Source organism: Aulonocara sp. 'chitande type north' Nkhata Bay, linkage group LG13 (assembly GCF_057382095.1).
Source record: "Aulonocara sp. 'chitande type north' Nkhata Bay isolate Kocher_YH1m ecotype deep benthic linkage group LG13, A_spYH_male_GT1.1, whole genome shotgun sequence".
NCBI lineage: Eukaryota > Metazoa > Chordata > Actinopteri > Cichliformes > Cichlidae > Aulonocara > Aulonocara sp. 'chitande type north' Nkhata Bay.
In genome coordinates this window covers 26,871,697-26,888,515 of record NC_141356.1, presented here as the reverse complement: position 1 = coordinate 26,888,515, position 16,819 = coordinate 26,871,697, and the positions used below count along the sequence as shown (strand labels likewise).

Sequence of the window (16,819 nt, the reverse complement as noted above, 5' to 3'; positions counted from 1 at the left end):
AAATGTGTGAGTGTTCTTTTAAAGTAGATTTAGATACAGCGACACTTTGTTTTAATTTGTTAAGGGATGCGGTTACTGAAACACAAACTATTATAACAGAGATTTTAGAAACACATTACATTTATGTGTTTATCCTGAAAGGCAACAAGTACAGTTTTTCACTGTACTTGTTGCCTTTCAGTGCAGTACAGTTTTTCAAACTGTACTGCACCGAAAACAGGTGGCGATGCTGCCATCTAGTGGGGAGTTTAAAATTGTAAATGAAAAAATTACTAAAAATAATAATGAAGTCTGAGCTCTGCACTAACGCACAAACTGGCACACAACACAACGCAGCATTTCTTTCTATTCATTTGCTTACTTGATACACATCCCAGTTTTTCTCATTTAGTTTCTTTTTTGTATTCAGCTTGTATATCTCTACTATTTAGCAAGTAAATATCTTCCTCTGGCGTAGCTGTAGGGGCTCTATCGCATGAATCATAAATGATTGGGCATTTCCTGCTTTCTATTTATAGAAAGCAGCAGAAAGCAAATAAGCGAGGCTTACGTCAGGATTTGTCATTTATATTTAAGGTGCCAGCTCACAAACACACACTTGAATTCCTCTCTCTCTCTCTCTCTCTCTCTCTCTCTCTCTCTCTCTCTCTCTCTCTCTCTCTCCATGTTACCCAGCTGCTCCATCCATCCCATCCGCAAACCACGTGACCCAGTTCTCCCGTGTCCTTCAGCGGCTCATTCAGCATGATGGCTGCGGATGCTGCGGATGCTCTCTGCAGCATCCTGCATCCGCGCCGGCTCTCCCTCCTCTTTCTTACCGTCACCATCTCCTCCCTGCCGGCCAAGACAACGGCGCTGCTCGGCGTCCGGCCTGAAGACACCCAGAGCGGAGAACTGTCCGTGCAGGACGGGATACTGAGGGCTATCGAGGGGACCCGCTTCATGCTGAGGGTTTACTACTCCGCTTCTCCAGGTACCGAAAATCCCAACAGCCTGAACATCAGCGGCAGACCGGACGCAGCACCTGCCGCCCCGTGGATCGCGTTTATAGAAGAACCAGGTGGGGACAGTGGAGATGCAGAAAGTCCGCTTCTGTCCAGGGGGAATCCATGCGAAGAGGAGAATGCCCGGAGCTCAGACATCGAGCTGCTGGGTTCCTTCAGATCCACCTCAAGTCATAACTCAGTCTTAGTGGAGCTGCTCGCCAAAGACCTGCGCAGAGACGAGGTGATCAAATACTACTCCATGTGCGCGTTCGATGGAGTGAAATGGGAGCACTTGAGCACCAAAGACTTCTGGTTGGCGGTGGTGGAGAGACCTCCAGAGGCAGATGCTTGGCTGCAGGCAGGAGTCTCTGTGCTCTTGTTGGGGCTGTCTGCTCTGTGCAGCGGGCTGAATATTAGCATGCTGTCTCTGGACCCGGTCGAGTTGCGGGTCCTGCAGAACAGCGGCACAGAGAAAGAACAGAAATACGCGCGAAAAATAGAGTCAGTGCGTAAACATGGCAACTACATCCTTTGCACTGTGGTGCTGGGTAACGTGCTTACAAACACGTGTTTTGTGGTGTGGATGTGCCAGATCTTAGGAATGACCGCTCTCTCCACTGCCTCATGCACTTTGGGGATATTTTTTATTGGCGAGATTTTACCTCACTCGGTGGCATCCAGGCACAGTCTCGCCATCGCATCCAAGACCCTGTGCGCGACCCGCCTGTTGATGCTGATATTTTTCCCCATCGCCTACCCGGTCTCCAAGATTCTGGACATTATGCTGCACCAAGAGATCAGCAACTTTTACACGAGGGAGAAACTGGTGGCCATGCTGCGTGTCACAGACCCCTACCACGACCTGGTCAAAGAGGAGCTCAACATTATCCAGGGAGCCCTGGAGCTTAGGACCAAGACCGTAGAGGATGTGCTGACACCGCTGTCAGACTGTTACATGCTGTCCTCAGATGCTGCGCTGGACTTCTGCACCATGTCGGATGTGATGCAGAGCGGTTTCACACGCATCCCTGTTTATGAGAACGAAAGGTCCAACATTGTAGACATCCTTTTTGTCAAAGATTTAGCCTTTGTGGATCCTGACGATTGCACTCCTTTGAAAACAATTACTCAGTTTTACAAGCATCCCATGCACTGCGTCTTCAGTGACACCAAGCTGGACGTGATGCTGGAGGAATTTAAGAGAGGTAACTCACTTCACTTTAAATCATATCAGAGGTTTGGTCTCTGAAGTCTTCATATCTCCCTGTGTGTCCTGTCTAGGACCTCTACACAACTTATGAGTAAGAAGTCAGCTGAGCATGTGAGGCGCCATATGTTTTAAAGCAACCTCCCACCAGTTAGGAGTTAAATGTCCTTTGAAGTGACTGTGCACTTAAGAACTACATTTTCAGTCCAGAAGTCAATGTATACATCAGCCCATTGGCTCAAAGTGGGCCTGCCAGTAAAGCCCTTTGATCCCCAGAGCAGTGAGAGACATATGTGAAATCTGATACTGTGTCACACAGTGTGTTTGGTTCAGCTAGAGTTTAGAGGCTACCATAATAGGGTTATCTTAAGAATTTATGTGATGAGAGAGATTTAAGTCGCCTTCCCATGACAACACTGTGAACTTCATCTGGCCCCAGGCTCGGTACCCATTTCTATGCAAGTATCAGTTATCGGCTCCTCACTTAAAATGCTTGAAATGCTAAACTGTATCAAAAAAGGAATTTTGCACGATTTGCCTACACCAGAATTCATCTTTCTCTCTTCTCTGATAGCCATCTTTGCTGATAAGTGAATTGACAGCATTGCCGCACATGCAGTGATAACATCAGTTTACTATAGAGGAAAAGTGCATTGCCTCTCTTTAGGGACTATGTTCAGTCTTGATAACATTAAATATGATTCAGATTTAGCGCTCAGTAGCAAAAACCTCTGACTCCTCGACTGAAAGTGTCACATTGTAAAATAAAGACACACTGCCACAGCTGTTATGCAAGGAAATCTGTTTTATAGACAAAGAAAGGGCAATACATGTCTGCTGAATGCAGCTGGCCTTGGCAAGATAATGAATTATGTTGCCACTTACAGTTCAGGAGGTCCACTACACTTCACCTTGCCTGGGATTATGAAATATAGCTTTGGTCTGACACAAGTGATCCATGAGCTCACACTTGACCCACATGTGTGTCAGCATCGCTTGTGTGTCTCTCTTGGGTGTGAAGCCTGGTTTCACCTTTAAATTATTTGTGCACACTTAATTGTCAGCCCACTGTGACTTTGAAGTTCCTTCCACTCTGTAGGTCATCGCCAACCAACCCTGCAGAGCAACCATGAAAAATTCAGCTCCAACCTTTCCCTTCCTCTCTCACCTCCCTCCGACTTTGCTTTCATGGCTAAAAGCCTCCTGCTGGTCAGGAAGCCTGGCTGGAAGCTGTGATGATGTCTCACTGAGATGGTTGGTGGGCAGAGGTGAGGTCTGTGTTAGAGTAAAGAATGGAAATGTCACCAGGAAGATACTATCGTCTGCAAACATACTGTTGAATGGAGAACTTAGCCATGCAGACAGTTAGCATTTTTCAGTTTTTCAGGCCTCATAAACATTCAAGTTGAAATAGAAAGATTCTCCAGTCTCAGCTACAATTATCTTTTTTATTTTTTAAAGTTGTTTGGTAAAAAGGTGACAGAGCAAGTGAAAAGATAATGCAATCAAACAAGTAAAAATCTATCAGACAAATATAAGTCTTTCCAAAATCGATAGCAAAGAAGCTGCTTTTCTTGTGGATGTTCATGCTGAAGAAAACCCCCCTTTATGATTGCACAGCAACTCAAAAATGCTTTCTACAGTGTTCTTTAGAGGCATGTTTTTCTTTGTCAGCCATCAACAAAGAGAATACTTAATGACCACAACCTCAGACAATTCAACACGAGATACAAAATTCTGCAAACATCTAAAATAAAAAAGATGGAATGCACTTTACAAAAACATACAAAAGGAAGGCCGGGGGAGTCGTGGAAAGCAAATCCTAAGGATTGTTGAAATAAACATCAGGCTCTATCCAAATGAAAGAGGAAATACCAGAGAATAAAAAGAAACAGTTCATGAGTCAAAGCATACCACCTCATATGTCAAGCATAGTGGTATTGCTCTTATGGCTTGGGTGTGTATGGCTGCCAAATGAACAGGCACGCTGGCTTTTATTTATAACTGTCTATTTATTCATTCTGCTGGTGAAGGGCCAGGATAAGTAGCCTGCTCACTCTGAATCATACGCATCAAAACTCTCAGGGTGAATTTTTATCATGCAACAGGACGGTTATTCTAAACACATGATAACAAAGAAATTTTCAGGGTGAAGAGGTGGGATATCCTTAGCTACCAATAAGCAGAATCAACTGATTCCTGAAGACCAGAATAAAAATAGTAAGACTTCACAATGAGTATGGCTCGTTTGAAGATGGCTGCAGTAAAATCCTGGAAAGCTTTACCATGGCACCTTCTTGTGTTTGTGGGTCAGAGCCTTCAGGCTGCAAAAGATTTTAAATATGACAATTATTATGTTATCGTTCATATTATTTGTGAACATCCAACCCTTGGAAAGTACACTATAAGAGGATTACATTCCCAAACAGTTGCTCGTATATTGATGCAAGCCTGCTCAATGTAAAGCATTTGGCAATCAAATTGACTGAGCTGATGTACGAAACCTGAACAGAGCAGACTTCCATTTATACATTTAGGCTTTTGCAGCCAGTGTTTTATGCTGCTGTAAATATTAGATTTTTATTAGGAAAAGGCAAGGTTATTATTCTTATATTATTCTTAAGTAATAGTAGCAGCACCCCTATAAAAACACTGCATTATAAATTTTACTAGAATGCATTAAAGATAATAGGTTTTTCCTTTTAATATTGCTTTTGGTTGAACTCTAAACAACATTATATAGATTTATAATACATTTATCATGTGTGTGTGTATATATATATACACACACACACACACACACACACACACACACAAAGTAAAGACTTGTATCTAAAAACAGAACCGAATAGATTCAATTACACATATTTTGGAAAATAAGCCACTTTAATACAGCATCATCCCTGCAACGACTCAATAGAGTGAATGTCACAAGAAGTCAACGCCGCAACTACACTACAAAAAATAGGCTCAGACTCAATTAACAAACCACAGAAGGTAGACACAGTTTAAACCAACTGTTTTCATAAGCTGTTTGTGCACCAGTGTAGAGGAAAATTACTGCTCCGGAGACATAAAATGAAATATTTTATTCCAGATCTCATTTTGGCTTTAATGCTGTGGTTAAATAAGCAGATAGAAATAGGTACAAACATGCACAATCTAAAACACAGTTTTCTAACATAGACTGACGGAGCCACAGAAAGTGGTAGAGGAGAAACGTTTTGCAAAAGGGACAACCATGGAGGACCCAGTTTTGCTCCGGGCATGTGTGTCTGCGTGTGTGAGTAAGTGTGCGTCATTCTGCAAGAGTATTATGTAACATATGAATGATGTAATGCGGTGCCCAGGCACATCAGCAGCTGAGAGCAAATCCGTCGCTGACTCACCTGAGCTCTGCAGAGACATAGACCTGAGTGAGTGCAACCTCACCATCTCAGTCAATCCCTCATAACCCAGAGGTTCATGTTTGGATATGACTGCCAGTCAGTCAATCAGATTTTTTTTTCTCTTGTTGCAGTGGATTAAAGCATTTGATCCATTTTATCCCTTGGCGGTGATCCCCTAAATCGGCCCATCTTATTTGAGCCACAGATTTTATTCAAAGTGAGGCTGGAGACTTTTTCATGTGTCTGTTGGAACCTGTGGTCTAGTGACATCATTTTGGTTAGGTAACTTATTTGGTCACCAGACTAACTCGTGTTGATGAAAGCAGAACAGACTGATGAGTTCAGCATATTTCAACATATCTGATTTTTAAGTGAGTGGAACAGAAAATAATGATAATAAAAAAAAATATCAATATAGAGCAACTTGTTTGTGTTGATAATTTTTTTTTTTTTAACTTTTCTGTCCTTGTATGTTCAAGTTTGGTTGCGGCGTTGACTTCTTGTCACATTCGCTCTATCGAGTTGTTGCAAGGATGATGCTGGCGAGCTACGTCATTGTGTCCGACAGGCTTGTCGCGTTCAGCTAAACACAGTCGCAGTGAGCCCTCGGTTTGCTCATGGATGTGTACAGATGTGCTGTGGGTGTGTGTACGTGTGGGCATGAGTGTTTACCGAGGCGGCAGCAGCATGGGCAGTTTATTCAGCAGATGCAGGCATCCCCAGACTGATTGTGTAATCTCTGTGTTTACGTAAGGAAGCCAAGTCTTCCAACTGTCAAAGTGTCTGGAGACTAATCCCCCAATGTCCACTTTCTTTTTGTCTGAGAACACAAACAAGGGCAAGTCTGGCATTGAAGTCATTTTCAATTTAACCTCTGGGATAGATCCCTCAGGTTTTTAGTTGGTGAATTGATGCTGATTTTCATCTTGACTGCACAGAGCCAGTTGGAGGCTGTTGACTGGAGTTATTTTTATCTGCTCACTTTGCCTCTCAGCACATTGCACGAGCAGTTTTTAGCCCGAGCTCCCATTTTGAAAACATTCTAACCTGTCCTCTTCTCTTTTCTGATGACTGCAGGAAAGTCCCACCTCGCAGTGGTGCAGCGGGTGAACAGCGAAGGCGAGGGAGACCCCTTCTATGAAGTGATGGGCATCGTCACCCTTGAGGACGTTATAGAGGAGATCATCAAGTCTGAGATTGTGGATGAGACAGATCTGTACAGTATGTATAAACATAGTGTTTATGAAGCTCTGCATCAGGGCTATCTTATTGCTTCCAGCTCCCCTACTGAGAAGATTTTCGCTTAATTTATTGCAGCAGCTGTCACATTTTGTTCAGCTTTGTGCTCTCCAGCAGTCACTGGAAAATGCCCAGATAATCAGCATAAATTCCCATACCAGTTATTAGGACTGCAACTAATAATGCTGTAGTATGAATTGTGAATGGGTTGGAATGGAATGGGGTTTTTTGTGGTCCATCTACTTTGCTATTTTCTCATCCCGCTATTGGTTCCACCTTCTCTCCCCTGTTGTTCCCAGCTCCTTCCTAATTCTTAATTAAATAATGTGACTAAATGACCCAGTCTCTTCAGATAATCGCCATAATCCCCTTATTTTTTAATTGGCTGGAAACACTCTCCACGGATTCAAATGAATTCAAATGCAAAGCTCCCTTCATTTCATATCTAGTCCAGTCTGCACCTGCTTTCGCTCACTGAATTTTAGTTTCCTTTGTTATTCTCCTGTACATTTTCACAGCAGTCCCTGCTCTCAGAAGACAGCAAGATATAATATAAGTGTGCTGCAGTTGAAATTATATACAGTGTCTAAAGCAGTTTCTGTGAGTGGTGCACCTGTGTGTCTGCATATAATGTTTGTGTGTTTATATATAGCACGAGGGACCTAATCTCTTCGAGCTTTGTCATACAGTTTTTTCATGAACCCAGCTGTTCTAGAAATAATATTGTAGCAATAATGCATTTAATGAAAAATATATAAATATATATATATATATAATACTCTGCAGAGGATAAGCCAATTTATCAGTCAGAGGTTACAGCACTGGATAATCTCCAGCTCTGTACAGCTTTAGATGAATATACTAAGCATGCTGGATATAGAAGTGCACCAATTAATTAGTGCCACATCAGAGTAGTTCCTAATTAATTATAGTGCAAACAAAAACAATGACCTCGCTCTGCATATATGGCACATTAAGTAATTAAACCTAATTAATGAGGTAAGAACTCTTTAGCTTCTCTAACCTATCATCAGAGAAAATGCTACATTTTTTTACGCACTTTCTCGGATTTGTTTCTGTTCATAGCTGATAATCGCACAAAAAGGCGCGTGTCCAACCATGAAAGGAAACAGCAGGACTTCTCTATCTTCAAAGTGGCAGAAAATGAGCTGAAGGTGAAGATCTCGGCCCAACTGTTGCTTGCAACACACCGTTTTTTGGCTACAGGTAGCATTTGTGTGTTTGTCTCCATGAGCTGAATGCTAAGCATTTGCAAATAACATGAGAACAAAGGCCAGGGGACGTGGTGTTTCTCCCTTGACTTGTGTTGTTTCACAACAGAGGTGGAGCCCTTCAGGCCGTGTCACCTGTCAGAAAAGATCTTGCTGCGACTGATCAAACATCCCAGCGTTGTGCAGGACCTAAAGTTCGACCCCAAGAACAAGCACGCTCCTCAACACTACCTCTTCCAGAGAAACAAACCTGTTGACTACTTCATCCTGATCCTGCAGGTACTTCTAAACTGATAAAAAAAAAAGGGTTTGAATAAGAATTAGGAAGCAAGCAACAATTATCTGTGTGCTCAGCATTGTTCTGGCAGTGAATTTGCATTTGAATGTGCATTTTTCCCTGCGTGGGACGCTCCATTAGATGAGTAATCAATTGACTGTTCACATTATTAGCGCAGTGCTCAAACCTAATCCATGTAAATGGTTGTGTTAATCTTGCAGGGACGGGTGGAGGTGGAGATAGGAAAAGAGGCTCTTCGGTTTGAAAACGGAGCATTTTCCTACTATGGCATGCCAGCGGTCATCCCACCACTGCCTATTGGTAATTCACTGGAAATATGAAGCAATATGGATGAGTAATTTTGAAGGATCTCGCATGATGAAAACATGCAGTGCACTGGGGGAGGTGAAGTGTATTTCCTGCCTTAATGCCACCCTGTGTCTGTATAGTGTCAGCCTGCTGAGCAGCAGCAGCCGTGGGAAGTAAGTAATTAAAAGAAGAGATTTCAGAGAATTTCCCAGTGGAAGGACATGACCTGCACAGGATTATATGAAATCCAGCTAAGACTGCAGAGCAAGTCTTTTGCTTTCTCTCCCTGGTTTCTTGTGGCGGTAGTGTGTACATTTTTTACGTGTGATGTTCAGGGTGAGTTTAAGCTATTTGCAAGGCCTCATTAAAAATCTGAAAATCCCTACTTAGGACATTTCAGAATTTTCTCTCAAACAGCTGCACAATCATCACATCTCAAAAGAGCAGCTTTTTACAGTTTTTTTTCTCTCTTTCCGACTCATCGCTCTGCATTGAACTGACAAAAATAGCTTTTCTCGCTATTACACTAGACAGTGCTGAACACAAAAACAGGCAGAAAACAGTGTAGATGAATTAAAAGGACCTGCATGACCTTCCGTAAAGCATGCTCAGTTACTATTCAAATACAATTTTACTGCTCTCTTGTAAAGCAAGAGAGTGAGTCACTTAAAATGCATTTGGGGTTCAAATATGACTTCATTTTCCAAGCATGAGGTAAAAGATGAGGGTGGCCAGTGCAGCATACAGCACCATGGAGGGTCCTGTTGGACCACTTCACCCACTGTGTGAGCAAAAGTTGCAGCACAAGGGCTCAGTTTTTGACTTTTGCCTGTATTTTTAAGTTGTTACACACGAATCACATCATGAGAACGATTGTTGACGCTTTTAATTTTTATCAGTCCTAGAAGTCTTTTTTTAGCCTATTTTTCTGACAAAGACATTACCCGTGGCTGCTGTGCTACACTGAAATAAGATGATTAAGCCAAGGAGCTGAGCCAGTGTGTGTCTTTAATGTAGTGACAGCAGATTGATTAAATGTGGAAGACTGGCATGCACTGTTGAGATCGTGCCTAATTTCTCTTGACAGATTGCTGGTTATTCATCATTTGTTTTGCATATGAATGGCTCATTAAATGAGGACCTTTTTAACACTGAAGGAAAGAGATTAAAAAAAACATTATTATGCAATGGTTTTATTGTATAATAATAATATAATTTATGTTAGCTACAATTAAAGTACCTCAAGAATAACTAAAACTTGAAGGAGAGTTATGAGATTTGCTAAAATGAGCTTAGAAATATAACTCAAGACTTTTTCCTAACTGACAATTGAACATTTTGTTGAGGTATATAGAAGAAAAAGACATTATAACTTGGACTTGTTTGTGTGAACTCTTTATGCTTATTCTGGTTAAGGATTTTGACCTTTACAAATGATGTATGTAGAAAAAAACAGACCTCAAAATATGTTTCCTTCTTCTGCTCTGTTCAGGTCAGAGGTATAGCTCCCGGGCCAGCAGCCTGAACCAGTCGGATTCATTACTGAGCGGAGGCAGTGTGGGTCAGCTCACTGCAGGTGGAGGGGTCTATTTACCAGACTACTCAGTCCGGCAGCTCACAGACCTGCAGATCATCAAGGTTACAGACGGCTGCACACACATAACCCAGAAAAATATGAAGAAAACCACTGTTATTATAGGCTAAATTAAATCTCTAATTTCCTGCGCACTGAAGGAAAAACTTGGGACCACAAAGGAAGAAAATTTTTAAGCTCCCTCCATTTAATCTTAAAATTTCCCAAAAATGCTTCCGCTGCTGCTGGATTTGCCTTTGATATGTCCTGATCCCCGTTTCTGACTGAACACAGACATCCTGTCTCTAACTCTCCCACCACACAGCCTCTTTCCGCTAATCACTGCGGATAATTGAGCTCCTTTTCAAGCATGAATATCTTAACCTTAGATGATACATGTGCCCTCTCACTTCACCTCGCCTCCCTTTTCTTAAACACAGTGCACGTTTCCTCTCGGCCAAATGCGCAACTCTTAACGGTGGCTGCACACACAGATCTAACGCTGATGATAATGGCAGATTTCTTGGCGGCCCACAGATCACCAGAAACCACTACCACAACGCCCTAACGGCCACCAGGATGGACAGCAGCCCACAGACACCAGAAGCGGTGGACACTGATGGCAAAGGGAGGCCTCCGGTCCCAGAGGCCCGCTCACACAGCATCGCCCTCCCCCTCACGCACACACACACTCGACTGGGACTGGCACGCCTTGCACATCTCCATCCCCATGGTGGCCTTCGCAGCACCTCGCAGCTCAATGAAAGAAACCGTATTGTTCGTAAGTAATATAGATGCCTTTATTTAACAAGAAGTCAACTAAAAACTGTAATTTGTTCATGAGGCGACCGTGGCTCAGGGGGTTGGGAAGCGTATCTGTAACCGGAAGGTCGCCGGTTCGATCCCTGGGCTCTCTGTCCTGGTCGTTGTGTCCTTGGGCAAGACACTTTACCCTACTTGCCTACTGGTGCTGGCCAGAGGGGCCGATGGCGCGAAATGGCAGCCTCGCTTCTGTCAGTCTGCCCCAGGGCAGCTGTGGCTACAACCGTAGCTTGCCTCCACCAGTGTATGAATGCGAGAGTGAATGAATAGTGGCATTGTAAAGCGCTTTGGGTGCCTTGAAAAGCGCTATATAAATCCAATCCATTATTATTATGAGATTTTTCTCAGGCAGCACCAGGTTTTTACACCACCTAAACTTGAAGTATGAGGAATTTCCTTGTGTTGGTCAAATTTTCTTTCAAAGAGGAAAACAAGCTTTAAATGCACAAATTGAAGTTTGTGCATCTGAAAGCAGGGATAGAGAATTTTAAAGAAACACCATTGATTCATTTAACTATTTTAAACAAACATACTGATGGCCCGTGATGTGGAAACACAGCTTGATGTTCCCCATGTTGTTATTTGAAGATGAGCTATATAAATAATTATGGCAAAACTAAGAAATTAAATGAAATCAGCTGCTCATAATAATAAAAATTCCATCCTCTAATCGTCCCCTACTTCTTCATAAGTATGCATGTGTGAAATCAGCACATAACTTGGAACAAATAGTTTATTTTATACAGTACAAAGACTTCTGTCCCTGTACACCACTGCAGTGGACTGTAAGTCAACATGTGATTGAACTGCAGACTTTCAACTTCACTTCAAGGGGTTTTACAAAACGTGTGCGCAAACTGTTTAAGAATTGCAGTCATTTTTATACACACTTTCCCAATTTCAGAGGTTCAAAACTAATTGGACATGCTGAAATAAATTTAAAGAGGTTTTTAATACTTGAAAAATGAAAAAACTTGGCTGCCTAGAACACGCCAAACGTTACCAAATGTGTTTGCTCCCTTCAGATTCTCTGCCAGGCCTTTTCTGCAGCTGGTTGTTGCTTGTTTGTGGGTCATTCTGCATTCATCACGCACTGATGAGTTGAGATCAGGTGACTGACTTGGCTGTCGAAGACTATCTAATTTCTTCACCTGGAGAAAGTCTTTGTTGCTTTTGCACATAATGAGCGGATAAACAGTGTGGCATGTTCTGGATCATGAGCCCTTTCTCTCCTTCTCCACATTTTTCTCTTCCCACCATAACCATACAAGTTCATCTTGTTTTCATCTGGTCGAGTGATTTTTTTTTTTCAGCACAGTGCAGGCCCTTTTAGAGGTTTTTTGGCAAAATCTAATCTGATCTTTCTATTCTGGAATGTAAATGATGCTTTGCACCTTGTTGTAAACCCTTGAATTTCCATTCATGAACAAGTCTCTTGATTGTAGGCTTTGACAGTGATACAAAACCTCCTCGAGAGAGTTTTGACTTGGTTAGATGATGTAAAGTTGTTCTTCAGCTAGGCCTTTTGGTGTTGCTGAGGTTACCAGTGCATTCACTCTTTTTAAGAATGTATCAGATTGTTGCTTTTACCATCTCTGTGAGGTTTTTACTGTCTCTAATGATGCGAAATGATGGTGTTTTTTTTACTTGCATTAACATTTCATTGGGCCTCATATTTGAAATCAGAGAAAAGCTTTAACACAGAAATTCAACACTTTGAATCGGATTCATTCAACATATTTATGGAGGGCACTGACAGACGTAAAGAATGACTCACAAACGGCAAATATTCAAAATGACTCACTCACAGGAGTCGTTCAAATGTGACATCAACCAATCTGTACTTGTTTCGAAGCTTAAAGGGGTCCCACATACCATCTGTCTTATGCAGTGTGTAGCCCGTCACCCACTTTTGTGTGCTTGTTAGTTCCATTAAGAAATGTCACGGACAGATGGCTCCACTCTGGTTGTCAAAAAAAAAAGTGTCTACAGCTTTAAATTACCATGTAAGAATTAAACTTCCTCTGCTAGTTGTAGGTCCTCTTTTTTATTTTTAATCCTACACTGGGTACTATTTTTAATATTCAGCCTCCTCTTGGAGGCCCCCAAAACACTTAAATAATACTAAGCTCTCTAGCTCCCTCTTCAGGTAGAGTTACAAATATGCTGCTTCTCGTTTACTTGTTTAATTTCATTTTACAGGCAGTAAATCCGATGGGCAGAGAAGTCCAAATGATACCGTGTTCCTTCGCATGGATGAGATTCCCTATATCCATGAGGACCGGCCAGAAAGTCATGGAGAGGATGGTGAGTGCCACTCAATACAGCCAACAATCAAACATTTAATTTTTTCATCTTCAAATGAAAAATTTTTTTTTTCCAGAAAACGTTTTTTTCCATAAGTAAAGAGATGCATTCACTGGTCACTTTATTAGATACACCTGTTTCTGTTTAACACAAATATTTTTTCATGTAGCAGTAATTAGGCATGTAGACAATGTCTGGACAACCTGAGCATCAGAATTGGGAAGAGAGGTGACTTGTGTTGCATGGTTGTTGGTGCCAAAAACTGCTGATCCCCTGGAATTTTCCTACATAACCATGAATGATGATCAGAAAAAGAGAAAACATTCAGTGAGTGATGATTCTCTGGGAGAAAATGCCTTGTTGATGTCAGAGTTCAGAGGAGAATGGCCGGTCCCCTTAGTACCAACGTTTATAGGATAATGTGACATGTCACAAATCTCAAATGATGTCAGACTGTTCTACTGAACATGACAGTGAGTTCACTGTACCCAAATGGCCAGCATAGAGCTGAATCCAATAGAGGTCCATTTGGATGTGATGGAATGGGAGATTCATATTGTGGATGTGGAGTCAACAAATCTGCAGCAACTGGGTGGTGTAATCATGATCATTCCATAAAGAATTAAGGCAGTTCTGAAGGCAAGAGGGGGTCCAACATGGTACTAAGTGTACCTAGTAAAGTGGCCAGAGCGTGAATATAGCTCTGTATTTCCTGGTTTTCAAGCTGTGGAGGATGTGTTCATTTTTTTTACTTACGTCACAAGTTAAGGAATCTCAGTTTAAAGCTACTCTACAAAATCTTTTGCAGAACTTGTCACCTAGTGTGGGCCGTGTATCTACGTAGCACCCCCCTCCCTTTCACTCTCGAACTTTCTCCCTCAGATGTGCCTACAGAGTCTCAGCCATCCACCTCTCCCTTCATAAGCTCTTTGTCTCTGTCCAGCTCTGAGGAGAACATTGGCAAGAAGCTATTGCGTAAATTGAGTGAGTAAGCCATTTGTCATGAACACTAATGCGACAGCACTCCCACACATGCTGTCAGATGTGCCCCAACTTTTCTGTCAGACATAGCGACGGTGCCGAGTGTATCTTAGCAACAGGTGATGTGCTACGTCTTTCTCAACAGCCTTATCTATTTATTTGAGGCTGTAGTTCTGCTGTACTGTACATCTGATGTTATATTAGTTTGTGACAAGTTTAATTTAAAAGTAGTACAAGTATCATGCTTTTGGTCTTTATAAAAATGAGAGCTGCTGCATTTTCACAACATGTTCTCATCTGTTTCTAGGTAACAAGAGGAGGAAAAAGTCTCGGGATGGAGAAAACAGTTTGGAGGAAGGTTCAGAGCAACAGCCAGTGACGAGCTAGCACAGTGGCATGTAGGAAGAGGGATGACGCACACATCCTCTTCCTCTTTATCATTCACAAGATTAACTACATTAACTACAAACTCTTCGTATACCCCCTTCAACTCTCAGGATACTGAGCCATCTTATCTGCTGTAGCCATCAAAAATACTCAGGTCCCACCCTGGCCCACTTGATGTATAAAGCGTGATTGGACGGATCTAAACAGTAGTATTTGAGTTATCCAGCTTTGCACCAGTGCATCTTTTGTAGTTACTGGTACATCCTTCTTTTATATGTTAGCTCTATCCACAAGGTTAACATTTATTCATAACATTTAAACTGTAACTTGTTTTTGAATTTTGTCACTATAAACCCAACAAGGGCCTTAGATAGTATCTGAGCCAGCTGATACACTGATATTTATTATTGAGTTGTCATGTTAACAAGGCAGTTTCCACATACTGTACTGAAACCACTGTTTGCACAGGGAACTGTCCTAATGTTGCCATAAGGCGGCAAACTACTGCCACACAACCCAACACACACTAACCAGTGGCGGAAATAGAAAGCCAAACAATAAGAGCACAACTTTTTTTTAAGAGAAACATTGTAACTATATACCTATATTTAAAAAAAAAAGCCACCAATTAATCCTCAGCTTGAAAGACTACTTGTTGTATTCAGTGACTCAGCAACGTAGAAGGTTATAGTCATATACCTGAGTTTTTATATGGAAGTGTGAGGAAAGTAATTTAAAGATAGCAATATAAGTCCTCCTAAATACTGTAAATCGCTTGGACTTATCACTGCACTCCACGTTCATTCATAAAGTTCATAAATGTAGCTGTACAGACACACCTTACGTGTTTCTATCAAGCAACCACCATTCCACCTTTTTTCCTCGGTATCTTCATATTTTAGATAAACAGTCATTAATCTGTTGTTTGATTGCATTCAGTAGAACACATTGTCTTTTGTGCATTTCATAGGGAGCATAGAAAGTTGTCTATGTACAGTTCATTTCGCACAGGGTCACTCACTAAAGCTGCACACACCAATTAAAAATAAGCTAGGGGTTTATGGCATTTGGATCTTTGGGTTTGGGGATCCAGATGAACATTAGGGGCATTACTGAAGAAGAAGTTGCTACTTGCATGTTTCTCTGTGTTGCTTTTACTATAGAATTACCCCCTGCTTTTCCATATGCATGACTACGATGCATGACTAGGCTGCAGTACATTCTCAGCACTGAGACGCTGTTTGACTTTCCTGAATCCTATGTAGATTTTAAGATGGCTTACACATAGGCAGCAGATTTTGGGTTTTAATTGCTAACGTTGAAAAGAATCAGCAAATGCTGCCAGCTAATGGAGAAGCACAAAACAAGGCTGCAGACTTCATTGAAGGTTCCGCTTTAACAGCTACTAATGATGTACACGGGGATTGGGGAATTCAGAGGAAGCACAAGAAGGCTGCTCAAGAAGGAACATTTTAATAAGAAACAGGAAATAATCTCCTACTGCAATAATAAACGAATTGATTCCATTTAAATTGTGAGTTAGTCCCCCAGTGGACTACGCTGATCTCTTTTCTTGAAATCTTGAACCTGAACAGAGGGAGATTTGCCTGACGAAAGCAATATGACATACACTGACGTCAAGCCACCGCCTCTTTTCAAATGCACACAAAGGTGGTGTTCTGGTACGCTCAGTGATTTAATTCAATCTGCCTGGTAAGGCTAAGTACAAAGGTTATTGCACTGCTAAGCTTTTTACAATGACCCCGCTGTACCAAACACGCTGGGGGAGTGTGTTTTGATCTGTTGACTCTAAGTGTGAATCTGGAACTTTAAGGGTGAGGCTTTTACAGAATTTGCAGTTGGTTTTCACCTCCTTATATTTGTAAGGATTGATGTAGTGTTTGTTTGGGGTAAACTAACAAAGATACATTTTGTAATGCAAAATTCAGAGGAATATATTAGCAACCCAAAGATATCAAGAAATGGATCAATCATTCTACACAAGGGTAAATTAATTTATTAATAAATCTACTGGAGTATTGCTCTTGTCTGCTTCATTTGTCTTCATCTGCAGGGCCTGCTAAAGGTCGGTGCTTATATGCAAACACTA

At 41.7% G+C, this 16,819-nt stretch overlaps 1 protein-coding gene across 1 annotated transcript; it reads left to right on the top strand.

Moving 5' to 3' along the window:
• Window positions 1-715: 715 nt before the first annotated feature.
• Window positions 716-16,750, top strand: cnnm1 (cyclin and CBS domain divalent metal cation transport mediator 1). Its single transcript, XM_086259549.1, has 10 exons — window positions 716-2,191; window positions 6,660-6,803; window positions 7,908-8,048; window positions 8,163-8,332; window positions 8,552-8,651; window positions 10,132-10,277; window positions 10,750-10,993; window positions 13,237-13,341; window positions 14,224-14,325; window positions 14,630-16,750. Exons 1-10 carry the CDS (start codon window positions 745-747, stop codon window positions 14,707-14,709), a joined length of 2,679 nt encoding a protein of 892 aa, XP_086115675.1. The 5' UTR covers window positions 716-744; the 3' UTR covers window positions 14,710-16,750.
• The last annotated feature ends 69 nt before the right edge of the window (window positions 16,751-16,819 follow it).